This window comes from Rhodamnia argentea, chromosome 4 (genome assembly GCF_020921035.1).
Source record: "Rhodamnia argentea isolate NSW1041297 chromosome 4, ASM2092103v1, whole genome shotgun sequence".
Classification (NCBI taxonomy): domain Eukaryota; kingdom Viridiplantae; phylum Streptophyta; class Magnoliopsida; order Myrtales; family Myrtaceae; genus Rhodamnia; species Rhodamnia argentea.
The window spans coordinates 14294526-14305992 of record NC_063153.1 but is presented as its reverse complement, the minus strand read 5'-3'; the positions used below and the strand labels follow the sequence as shown (position 1 = coordinate 14305992).

At 42.3% G+C, this 11467-nt stretch overlaps 1 protein-coding gene across 7 annotated transcripts; it reads right to left on the bottom strand.

Annotated features, from left to right (window-relative positions):
• Positions 1–9: 9 nt before the first annotated feature.
• On the bottom strand, positions 10–8063 carry LOC115749141 (receptor-like serine/threonine-protein kinase ALE2). Of its 7 annotated transcripts, XM_048277305.1 has the most exons (19): positions 7140–8060; positions 6380–6412; positions 6299–6349; positions 6112–6222; positions 5816–6043; positions 5586–5726; positions 5420–5509; positions 5238–5327; positions 4803–4916; positions 4546–4725; positions 4247–4450; positions 4051–4122; positions 3865–3966; positions 3680–3766; positions 3204–3575; positions 2804–3097; positions 1896–2285; positions 1536–1779; positions 10–1135 (listed from the first exon to the last, which is right to left on the bottom strand). In XM_048277305.1, the coding sequence occupies exons 1-19, from the start codon at positions 7222–7224 to the stop codon at positions 439–441; spliced, it is 3585 nt and encodes a 1194-aa protein (XP_048133262.1). In that variant the 5' UTR covers positions 7225–8060; the 3' UTR covers positions 10–438. The 7 variants fall into 7 exon arrangements, with proteins under 7 accessions (XP_048133262.1, XP_048133261.1, XP_030541703.1 ...); XM_048277304.1 differs by having other exon boundaries at positions 4546–4698; positions 6299–6412; positions 7140–8063; XM_030685843.2 differs by having other exon boundaries at positions 6299–6412; positions 7140–8061.
• Between the last annotated feature and the right edge of the window lie 3404 nt (positions 8064–11467).

The window sequence follows — 11467 nt, the reverse complement described above, 5'->3', positions numbered from 1 at the left end:
TTCGGCATGGTGAATGGAGTGCTTCGCTCACCATTAACGTTCTGTACATTTCAGACATTGAAGCTTTTCATTCCAACCATCTTCTCTCTCTCCAATTACAAGTCAACAAAAAAATTTACGCCTCATTAAACAAAACCATCCCCTCCCGTAAGTAGCACAACCGCGCATTCGCGGCCTCGGCGGAAAGCTCAGTCTGTAACAGCTCCTCCTCCATATACACTTATTAAGGTAGGATTAATGACATCCCGTTGGTGCCGAACATTTATGCCGGACTGTCGGTTCGCACCGACTGGTTCTCCTGTTCTGTGATCACAAGCTGATGTGAGCCGTAGTCGTCCATAGAGGACTACTGTGCTGGCTGATCTGCAAAAATCCAAGAACAAAGAAATCAAAAAGGTAGCAACTCGAGTCGATGCTTCTCAGCTTAAGAGATTTCCCTCAGTTGGAACCTGGCCATAAACCCAAAAAGGTGCCGCCGTGTTCACTCGCGCTGCCTCCGGACAATCTCCTCAGTCTCTCCCAAAAATGCCTTCCTCTTCCCACTCTTAAAGAACCCGAGCTCGAATACCTCCGAAATGAAATTGAGATGGGCCTTGTGTACCCTGCTGTGCCGAGAAAATCCGAAACCGACACTCCTCGCTCACTATTACTGACAGAATCGTAGTCTGGATCCGAGTATCTGCCATGTAGAGGATGCTGTGACGGTCCAGAGCCAGCACCAGCCTTGGGATCCAAGTCAATGGACAAATCTTCTCGGCTATAACTTCTGGAACCGGCCTCTCTAGCCTCACCACACTCGCACTCATTACATACTAGTTTTAGCGCCTGCACGACCTCACCCATGAAAGGACGGTGTGATACCTCCGGCTGCACGCACATCGAAGCGATCGCCGCCACTTTGGCCACGCTATCAAAGGGGACGGTAGGTCCAAGACATGGGTCTAGAATTGCTTCTAGCCCTTCTCTGCTAGTGAGTAGCGGACGAGCCCAGGCAACTAGGTTCTCTTGACCAGGTGGCTGTGACATGTCAACCGGCTTTCTTCCTGTCAGGAGCTCAAGGAGTACGACTCCATAACTGTAGACATCGCTTTTCACGAGAAGATGCCCTGTCATGGCATATTCGGGAGCAACATACCTGGATGCAATCGACATGTGAAGAGGATTTCAATAATGTGACAAGATGACCAAGTTAGATATAATCTCAAAGCAAACGACTTAGAATCTTAAAGGGTCACATCTGAATGACCAAACATCAAAGAGACAATTGCCTATAAGCTAACAGATACTTCTGCACGAGTCTCTTGAGACCATAAGTCCAGTGAAAGTTAGCAAGAACGAATTTTGATTTGAATCCGAACTCGTGATGTTAAGATGGATGTACCAGAGAATAGGGTACCAATCTTCCAAAGAGACCTCAAATTACTGAGGTTATGCTGCTTTAAACTAACATTTAATGCCAACACATTTAGAATTAACCAAAGAATACGAGATTGGAAATCAAAGGAACTATTTGAACAAGAGAGGAATTTCCTAACCCGAAGGTTCCCATGACACGTGTAGAGATGTGTCTATTTTCCTCATCCATAGCGGTGCGAGCCAAACCAAAATCCGACACTTTAGGCGTAAAATCATGTTCCAATAATATGTTGCTGGCCTTGAAGTCCCTATGTATAACACGCGGGCTTGAGTCCTCATGCAAATAGGCCAAACCACGAGCAGCACCGAGCGCTATCTTCATCCTAGCGCCCCAATCTAGTGGGGCAGCTTCCTTGTCAACTCCTGAAAGCATGGGAAAATATACACTGGCTTTACACCTCATGAAGCAGAATGAAGAGAGAGATTAAAAAATTGTTAATACTAGATAAAAGTTGCATGTTAATCTACACTATACCTACCATGCAAATGAGATTCCACACTGCCATTCGGAATAAGTTCGTACACAAGGCAGCGGACACGTTCCTCCGTGCATATACCAATCAGCTTGACAAGATTCCTGTGATGTAAGCGGCTAAGCATCTCGACTTCGGCTAAGAATTCCCGGCCACCCTGTTGATCCTCCCTCTTCAGAACTTTCACAGCTACTTTGGTCCCATCTTCAAGAATGCCACTATATACACGCCCAAAGCCACCTTCGCCAAGTATTCTTGACTCGTTGAAATGATCAGTAGCTCTTTCAATGTCACTCACGCTTAAAGTTCTAGCTGACCCTGCATAAGTTGGTATGCTAGATCCAAATGACAACGAGGCAGAGCTCGGCCCACTTCCGAGGATAGGCCCTGCCGTAACTGCAAGACATCGGACTCCATAGTGAGAATGGGAGAACTTCCTTCGACCCAATCTCGCAATACTTAATTGGAATCATACGCTATGTTGCTACAAACTATTAACCAAGTTAATGTTCTTGTCCATTCTACTACTAAAATATGGGACATCTACTAGGACTCATCTTTCTGAAAATGGCACTAAGGGTGCGTTTGTTTTATGGAAAATTGCAGATTTGAAAAACATTGACCAAAAAATGATCGCGTGTCTTCGCTTATAAAAAAGATCATGTGTACACTTATAAAAATGACAATAAACAATATTTTCATCGCCTACGAAAATAATTAGGCATATTGTCAATAATGAAAATGTTTTCCATTAGACTAACTTTTCTAAGCGACATAACCAATCATTTTGGCCAACTTCTTCTGGAGTTATTGTTTTATGGACCACCTTTGACCACCGATCTCCACATACTCTGGTCCATGCGAAAATATCACGACAGCACATCCAATTAACACTGTTGGTGATCGACTATTACCTGGTGACTTTGCAACAGACGGTAACAAGGCCTGGGGAGTCGGCGCAGGTCGAAAAACTCGATCTCTGTGTTTCATTATCCAAATCCAACCGGCAACAGAGCATAAAACAACAGCAACAAGGGCAGATAGGACAATAATAGCAACCGCACCCCCACTTAGCCCGTGATTATGCTGCCCCCTCTGCACATCTACCCCGAGAGGTTTATTTGTTCTTGCATTATTGTCATTGGCAGAATAGGGCCCACCATCGATTATTGCAGCATCTGGGGGCAAAGGCGGTGATGCAGGTAATCCTGTAAACCCAATACAAGTATACAGCAATGTCTCAAGATCGACTTAGTGTCATAAAATGAAGGGAAAAAGTTACTGACAGGCGCCATGGCTGACAGAAAGCATTACCGGGATATCGCACGTACAGTACTTCATAATCACCAAAGTAGGAAGTGTTTATGAAGATCTGCTTATGCCAAAATCTCTCGAAAGTCAAGAAAGCAGTAGTATTATCAAATTCGTCCCCCAGAGGTACCAAGTCAATTAGCACGATGGTTTTCTCGGGCTGCTCAGTGGCAGCATTCGCCCCCATTATGCGGACTTGACTTTGCTTCATAAACACCCCTGAAGCAATTTCTTCAGCCAACTCCGAAACCAAGGGGAAGAAAGTATAAAGAGCAACACTGAGACGCAGACCGACTTGCATAGGCCATACGCAGCCACAGGGGGACCCAGGAGGAGTATTGGTGTATGGCTCCATGCATGTCGTTGTTGAACAATCTGCAGAAAAGAATATCCCCGTTTTACATCTTCAAAAATAGTGAAGGCTCGACATCTGGCTGTAATCACCAGAGAAAACAAAAGCAGAACATGGTTCAACTAACCTTGATTTGGAGGTGGGGGTGGTAATGCCCGAATAGGAGGCGGAGGAGCCACTATGAGATTTGTCGATGGAGGCTTAGAAGGAGGAACTTGATAAATTGCACCACATACATTAACCAACAGCAAAGTAAGATAGAAAGAATAATACACTACAATCTAAACTAAGAAATACCACATTTTCTCTTACTTTTGGGATGGCCAGATGCAGTTCTTGGAGACGGAGAAGGTGCAAGCGGTAAGTCACTCTTTGAAGGAGGATTGGTGAAATGGGGTGGAGAAACCAAAGAGCCTGAGCAAGGACAGCGTCAGATGTAAAAATTTGGTTGGGCGCCATCAAACAAAATGGCTCTTAACATATCGAGTATGTGCCTACCTGGACTCGGTGATGGAGAAGTATTATGTCTTTGTTTATGTTGTGGAAGTGTAGCTGGAGCGGAAACTGGACCTGACAGATATTAGAAAGAAAAGAATAAGAATCACAGTGACAGAAATGCAACCTATCCCCGAAATTCTATTCGGTCAACACATGAATCCCAAATGCAAATTCTAAACCACTTGACTTGTGGAACCTGGAGAAGAAGCTCGATGGTCGGAGAAAGGAGGAGGACTGCTAATTTTGTTCCCTCTTACACGACGCATGTTAGATGAGGGCAAGGGCGACTTTGCAGAAATAGGATGCCCTGTGCTGGAAGGTAATGGAGGAGGAGGCAAGGGAGCATCGGCATAGATATGACCGGTTTTGTGTGGGGAAGGAGCTACGCCGCCAGATGAATCTGCACAAATAAATCTAAAGTTGACACTGAACTTTATTTTCACCACTTAGCGCACACAATCCCAAGTCCTGATTGAGAAGTGATGAAAAGCTGACCTGTAGAAGGCAAAGGCGAATGGCTTGGAGGTAGTATGGCCTTCCTAGTATGACGATGGTTAACAAATGAAGCTGGAGGTAAAGATGCAGGCGAACGATGCCCTTCGCTTGGAGGGGGCAAAAGTGAGGGAGCGGGAGTGCCAGCTTTGTGCACTGAAGGAGATACAGCATCAAAAGAACCTGTCAGAGAAATTTCGCTATGTTGAGGACAGGATTCTTGATGGCATTTACAAACAGCACGCAGGTCATCCCTGTACCTTTAGGTGGATGTTTCGCAGGAGATAGATCAGTGGCTGCATTATTTGAGGGTGGAGCAGCAGGCATCTTGTCTCTTTCCTTCAGTGGAGGTAATGCGGGAGACATGTGATGACCTGCAATCTCATATAGGACAAATGAAGCATCATATTTGCTACTCAAAAACCAAATGGACGTGATAAAGATAGACAAAGCTAAAGGGGGAGAGTCAGCAACAAGCAAGCCAGAGACATCAATCATATGATCATGGCTCCTCCAATCCTATATATCCAGTAGTGCTCAAGAGATGTCTCATCAATCGAAAAACACGTCAATATATGAGCTATAACCTGACTTTTTATATATATATATACCTTTAGCAATAACCTACATCTCTTCTATGCACAATGGCTTCAAAATTTCTCACTATGTCACTATACCTATATTGTAGTTGGTACCTGCTTCTATGGATGGAGATTCTTCAGGTGCATGTGGGTGGACTGACGGAGAATTTTGTGTCCCCTCATTTGATGGAGACGCTGCTGGCACTGCAATTAATTTATCAAGATAAAAAAAAACACCTTTAACAACAAATGCTGTTAGAAAGGTAATCCCTCGAAGATTATGTCCTGAGGCGCACCAGGTGGTACAGGTGGTGCGATATGAGGCATCACAGGATGTTCTGCTGGTGGACTCTGTCCTATTTTTCTCGGTGGAGATGGAAATGGCGCTGTTCTTGGACATGAACAGATTAAATACAGTCGGAGCAAATCAAATGACAATCATTAAAAATGCTAATCACCTACTTGGGACACTTGCTTCAGGGACGGGACTATGGCCTGCTGAATCATTTCTTTGGTGTCCAGCTGGTGGGGAAGTTGCAGGAATACTAGCATTGTCTACTGGTGACTGTGCAGGTGAATGTTTTCTAGGTGTTAAAGTAGGAGCTGAACATCACAATGACAAAAGACAGCTCATGAATGACAATAATCGCATGGATCACTAGTAAAACATAATAGAACAAATTGGTATGTACCAGGAGCTACAGAGACTGCAGGAGTTACATGTACCGGTGCCTTCTCAGGAGATTTGCTTGGTGGGGGAGCCAAAACCCCTCTTTCAGTACTCATTGGTGGAGGCGCCAACAGGTGTGGAAAGAATGAACTAGGATTACTTGGTGACAACAATGGTACAAGTTCAGTAGTCTTCGGAGGCGGCAAAGCAGACAAAGGTGGTGATGCAAGTGGAGGTTGTAAAATAGACCCTGAATGAGAAACGAGGCTTAAATTATATCAAGAAGGGTAAGGATCCAGCAGTTTCAGAGTCACATACCATTGGGCTGAGATATGGGGCTCGGTGCATTTTGGACCGGGCTTCTTTGGTCTGGGGACGGCGAGGAAGACAAAAGAGGTGGTGCTGCTAGTGGAGAGCGCAAAGTTGAGCCTGAATTGTGGAAAGAGAAGCTCAACTATTTAAAAGCTAACTGAAATTGAAAATTTTCTAAAGACAGAGAAATTACCATCTAATGAACTTGGCGCGCTGCTTTTGAGTGACTTCATTTGATGGGCAGGAGGCTCTGCTCCTATTGGGGGAATAGCGGAGAAATTATCAGTAGATGGAGATATGTTGTACCCTATAAAGGATTTCAAAAGGAAAAATAAAAAATAAAAACGAACATTTGACAGACTATTAAACTGTCCATGGAAAAATTTCAAAGCTTAAAATCCATTTTGCTTTCGATTGGTCCAAGTAAGATTCGCATCAATGCTGATCTAGATTTAGCGAAAACCAACTACATGACAGAAAATAGTAGATTCAGAAAAGCCTATTTAAATGAAGAAATACAGCAGAAACATCTATGCAAACCATGCCTAATGGCCATTTGTAGGGTAAACCATGACCTAGCAAACATTTCCCAGAAGAGAAAGCTTAGATGGGAATAGATAATGCTGAAATCTACGAATTTTAATTCGGGGAAACATCGAACTAGAACTTGTAATCAAGGACCGCCAAGTGTGATTTTTACACGATACTGCACAGAAAATAGCAAATTCAAGGGAAGAACAATAGCACAAACGGTGGATCTGCCATGCCTTTGCCAGTCTCCTCAATTCATGCTCCAGCTCAGTCATTACAGACGAACCACTAGATGCGACAGCATGACATTAGCAGTGAGCCAACAAAGGGACAGATTTGTGCAACTTTCATTATATTTAGAGACCTTACAATTGCTAAGCGAAATTTCATAAACCAAGAAGACAACAGTTATCATTATTAGATCAAACTTTAAGTTCAGCAGCTGCACCAAGTGCTCAAAATCACAGTATAACAAGTAAAAAAAGGCAAGAAAGTATCTGTACCTGCAGATCCCTGAACAGCTGAAGCAAAGGTGATGATACAGACTTGAACCAGCTGGGCAATGATCACTTGCATCACCACCCCCATCTCCTTCAACACCTAATCCCAATCCTAACCCCAACTCCCTCAATGAGGAACAAGCACCAATAAAGCCCAAATACAATATAGAAAAGGGAAAAATTAAACTCTACAAAAGAGAGAAAGAAAAAAAAGATTGCTAAACTAATAGACTTGGCAACACTTGAAGCGAGATCGAAGAGGGAATGGAAATAGATCAGCAAGAGAGAGACCCCACGTTCAGTGAGAGCAAAGCAATAATCTTTTTCTACCCTTTTGGCGGAGGAAACACAAAAAAATTAAAAAAGGGGAAGAAAAGAGATTAATCAATCTCTCTGTGAATAAACCACATGCTCTGGAACCCGCAGTGACCCCAGAAACGCCTTCTTCTTCACCAACGTGAAATTAATTCCACGAACTGAAACCGACGCACGAATTGAAATGCCCTGTGTACTTCAAGCAACCCCACTCACGGAGGAACTGAACAGTTACAGACAAGAAACACCCTTCCTAGAGAGAGAGAGAGAGAGAGAGAGAGAGAGAGAGAGATGTGGCAGTATCTTATTTGGTGGGGGAGGTTAGATTTGAGTGGAGTGTCAATGGGAATAACACGAGAAGAGAATCAATGTTTACTCGAGTTGAAATTGGACTCTTGGAGGAGGTCGGTCTGCTTAATCTAATGGCGGGGTTTCTCCTCGAGTCTTGACTCGCGTGTGCTCTTTGTTCTTCCATGGCTTTCATTTCTTCAGCTCATCTTTGGTGGACGCTGGGGTTCCTCTGGATGGTGACTTCTTTTCTTTTGGGAAGAAGAGTGTGGTAAATTCATTCATCCACTGACTCATCACCCACTGCTACTCTCTCCTCATCGCGAAGATCAAAGATTGGGACAAGAAAAGGGGAGCGATTTCATGGAGGGATACGATGTTTACCTGTCCCTGACCTCATGCTTCAAGCCTTCGAGTAACAGTTAAGACTTTGGCCGGGAATTGAAAAGTGGCAGTTAAAAAAGCAGAAAAAAAAAGTAACAGTTGGAATTCAGACTAAAAACTTTAAAGAAGGATACTAAATATAACCCTGTTTATCCTTATTTTAACCGGTTAAGGAACTGACTAACATGTTCAAATTAGGCACGTTCGGTTCATCACGAACTCACAATGCAAATAACTTCATGTTTGGGTCATCGATTCGGACTTTGGAATATGCTGTAAATAACAATCTAACTATATAAATCGGGATTTCTCATCGCGAAAAAAATTTACAAAACCAATATTAGAATTTGGTTACGTAGTCGTACTCATGGAGCAACTGGACCCATCCAACCTAAAAACGAACCCGAATTAGCCTTGCCCGACGGGTTCCGGGTCATTTCGGTCTCTGGTTTAATATTTGAATACCCATTTCAAAATAACCATCACATTTGTCTTGCCCCAATTGAAACGAATCGGGTGAAGTTTGAACATTGCTCATCGAATTGTTTATTTTCATTGAATTAAAAGGTTGAAAACGGAGAATCTAAAGATGTCATCATTCAAGATAGGAGATCGTCTTGAGACACTTGGCCGATCATATATTTATGCACAAAACTTAGATCTGGTTGAGCAATCGTCTTCATTTTAGTCAAACGATGTCTACACATTGCTTAGACTTCATATTCACGATTTGCATCCGTACGATTTAGGGAGCCATCATCATCGGCCAAGTTTAAAATAACCTTTCCCTTCTCTTAAATTTCTTCTTTGAGACTTTAATAAGATGCTTGACCTTAGGAATATGCTTTTAATATTCCGGAATATCGTGATCATTTCATCAAAAGGGGTACTAAAAAAGGATTATAATTTTAAGCAATTAATTAATGCCGTATTCAATTGACCTCTACGTGCACAAATTGGGGAGAAAAAGGCACCCCCATCAAATTATGTTGTTGACCACATAACTTACTGATAGGCACTCACATTAAAGCACCTAAATTATGATGCGTCACTAGATTTACATATGTCCCAATTTGGTATACGATCTCATGAAGCTAAGAGATTGTATCTACCATATCTAATTTCGATTTGGGGAAGATGGTGAGTTGGGTTAGAATGAAGTGTGTTCTTGCAAAACATGAAATGAAAAAGAAAATTGGGTCGGCATTGGCAATCAAAGTCTATATGTCATATGATTAGCACCTTTTTTTTTAACTATATACTTATATTTGTCAATTCAAAATACTAAAAAAAGTACAATCAAAGGGGGATTTAGGTTCTTGTGCTTTTAATCGGGATCGTTTAGAACGGGTTGGTGGACACGAGACAAAGTTAGTCGTCAAAAATGTCGAATTAGACGTCTGTCGTTTCTATTTAAGGTTTAATCTATTCGTTCTCTTGCGAAGGTGTCGAAGAAAAAGGGAAGAAGCTCCAAAAAAAGCAAGGAAAATTTGTTCATATCAATCACGGAGGTAAATTTGGAAATCATACAGTTGTTTCCAGGGCATATCAAGCTTCAAAGTGGACATCATGATCAGAGCAGGTTTGCCCTATTGTTGTCTTGGCTCATAGGATTGGGACGCTTGGTGTTCAATTCGACCAGTCACTATTCATCCAATTTTAGCTTTGATGGCGTGACAATCCCACTAGACATGGCCAAAATTGAATCGGGGCCTGGAACGGGCTTGTTAACCGGGTCCACGGTTCTGACCCGTTTTTTTTTTTTTTTTTTTAAAAAGGGAGGAGGCCCAGGAAAAAGAGCTATTGGGCCTAGGAACCGGCGGTTCCTGAACTGGAACCAGCGGTTCCATGGAACCGGTCACCTCTAAATCCTACCGTAGAAAATTTCCATTTTACATGCCAGAGCACCAAAACCTATGTAAATACAAATTAAGCCTTGGGGATGAAGCTGAATCAAGATACTCTGTGTAGCTCGGATGCGACTCAATCATCACTCGAGATCAAATCGCACGATTTAAAGTCGACTTCGAGCTCGAATCACTCGAGTATCTTGTCAAGTTGATCTCGTAAATACATAGCTCGGCACGCTCATGAAACTAAGCGAGCTTTTATTTTTCTTTCCAGTTTTTTGGATATAGTAAAAGGAAACACACGTAGACAAAATGGAGGGTAGAAATATTCGAGCTTATTAAACTTGCGCTCCGACTTATTCATAATTTGATAGTTATCAATTCGAGTTGACTTCAAATTGTTCGATTTTCCATTCGAGTTAAGCTCGAGCATCATCTTTTATTCTTGATCGAATTTGAGTCATGTTTTGGGTAGCAGAGTATGTGGGTCAAGTCAAGCTCGAGCCTTATATTATATCGGCTCTCACACAAATTGTGAAGCTGCCTTTGAGATTCTTTAAACTATATGTTTCTTTAAATAATTTTTTTCTACCAAGATGCTTGTTATTTGAAAATTTTACCCCTTTTTTTGCATATTTTTAATTACCGCCGATCAGTTCCCGATCCATTTTGGTCACATTCAATAACCGCCAACCGGTCCGGTTTCCAAGCGGTCTAATGGAATCGGAGAATTATTAGTAAGGGTGAGCAATGTTGACTTTAATTTTGATATATTAATTAAATTGGGTTTGTATTAAAGAAATACAAAAAAATAAACAAAAATAATTGGTCCTGGTTGCCTATGAAATCGGGAACTGCCGGTCCGATTCGTGATTCGATCCGGTTTGGACGTTCTCCGATCGAGTCGACGTGCTGCTCGTCCCTATATAGGATGCTTGGTATTTAAAATGGCAAATCAGATACGCTAAACAGTGTGTCCTCTTCTCCCCAGGACTTTCCCAGTTTCACATGTACATTATTCGGTCACATCTTATTTTACGTGGCATCTGATTGGTCCCGATCTATATGATTTATCTTGGAAATATATCTGTCCGGGAATATTCCTTTTATTTCATAAATTTGCCACCGGCCCTAAATGCAATTATTGGTGTGCTAAGGCCAAAGAAGGGGTCGAATGACGTAATAATTAAATGCATGCGACCTAACTCTCTTTTGGCATTATTGGGAATTTTCACGGGGATGGGGGGACAAGACATACCCAAAGGAAACTCACATGAACCCCACGTAGAACTGTAGGGGGGACCATGGGAAATCCTGGGAAAAGCAAAAGCTCCCAAATCTTTTTGTCTTTTATATTCACTACATGCTCTGCCAAAAAAAGAAAGAAAGAAAACATTTTTATATGCAAAAGCATAGTGCTTGCACTCCAAGCAAATCGGGGCACAACCTAGATTCGATAAAATATCAAAATGTTCATCCTAAAAGCTTAAGATT

What these genes read in the sequence shown, in the direction of transcription:
- LOC115749141 (XM_030685843.2), bottom strand. Translation starts at nt 7,224, where the DNA reads ATGGGGGTGGTGATGCAAGTGATCATTGCCCAGCTGGTTCAAGTCTGT. An exon ending in ACCCCCACCTCCAAATCAAG is followed by an intron (nt 3,576 to 3,679) that starts GTTAGTTGAACC and finishes TCTTTTCTGCAG; the next exon opens with ATTGTTCAACAACGACATGC. An exon ending in ACTGTACGTGCGATATCCCG is followed by an intron (nt 3,098 to 3,203) that starts GTAATGCTTTCT and finishes TTGGGTTTACAG; the next exon opens with GATTACCTGCATCACCGCCT.